Source organism: Nicotiana attenuata, unplaced genomic scaffold (genome assembly GCF_001879085.1).
Source record: "Nicotiana attenuata strain UT unplaced genomic scaffold, NIATTr2, whole genome shotgun sequence".
In the NCBI taxonomy this organism is placed as follows: Eukaryota; Viridiplantae; Streptophyta; class Magnoliopsida; order Solanales; family Solanaceae; genus Nicotiana; species Nicotiana attenuata.
In genome coordinates, this window is record NW_017672197.1 from 50,760 (window position 1) to 51,743 (window position 984).

The 984-nt window shown below is 36.3% G+C and overlaps 1 protein-coding gene across 1 annotated transcript; it reads right to left on the reverse strand.

Annotated features, from left to right (window-relative positions):
* Positions 1 to 142: 142 nt before the first annotated feature.
* Positions 143 to 984, reverse strand: LOC109212262 (probable calcium-binding protein CML15). Its single transcript, XM_019375894.1, has one exon. The coding sequence runs from the start codon at positions 778 to 780 to the stop codon at positions 241 to 243; it is 540 nt and encodes a 179-aa protein (XP_019231439.1). The 5' UTR covers positions 781 to 984; the 3' UTR covers positions 143 to 240.

Genomic DNA, 984 nt, shown 5'->3' on the forward strand with positions numbered 1-984 from the left:
ACCAGGGCAGGGGGACAGGGACAGGGGATTAGGAGAATTAGTTTTAATCTACACGAATCTTACCAACTAGTAAAATTTAAAATAAAACAAAGCCTAACAATATCCATTAATCGACTCAAAACAGCCCAAAAATATTCACAAGTTAAGATGATCATCAGCACATTGATACCAAGAAAATTATGAGATTTTGTACAGTTAGCTGATTGATACAAATACCAAACCATCAAAGCATCGCCATTGTTATGAAATAGGGATGCCAAGAAATTCAGCAGCAGACCTAGCCATAACAGTTGCAAACTCATTAAAACTAATAACACCATCTCCATCAACATCAGCCTCTTTAATCATCTCTGTTAGTTCACGATACGTTAACGGCTGTCCCATTTTAGCCATTGATCCAGCTAGCTCCGCTAACGTAATATAACCATTGCCATCTCGATCAAACGATCGAAAAACTTCCAAAAGCTGTCCCTGATTTTCCAATATTTCTCCATTAATTAAATCAGGCATAATTGCATTGACAAGTTCATCAAATTCCACAGCTCCATTTCCATTAGAATCCATGTTGTCTAAAAGAACATGAATTTGATCCCCAGATGGTTTTATACCCAACGAACGTAATAGTGCAGCTAGTTCTAAATGTGTGAGACTACCATCATCGTCCATGTCAAATCTTGAAAATATGTTTCGTAATTGGTCAAGTTGATCATCTTGAAGAATTGACATAATTTGATTTCCCCCTTTTCTCCCCTCTAATAATAATGGCTTGATCATTTGCATATTTTTTGGTATTATTAGCTAAAGGATAATAGAATGAGAAACGAAAAAAGAGGACACAGAAAAGGAAAGAGGTAAAAATAGGAAGAGAAAATCGGTGGTGATGAGAGGAGATTGTGCAGTGTTAAAGAGATGTGAGTTCAGTCAAGGCGTAGAATTGGTCAGTTAGAATTGAAAGCAATATATATGGGTTCCATGTAATGACTA

Bases quoted from the DNA above. Each gene is read 5' to 3' on its own strand.
- LOC109212262 (XM_019375894.1), bottom strand. From the start codon at position 780: ATGCAAATGATCAAGCCATTATTATTAGAGGGGAGAAAAGGGGGAAAT.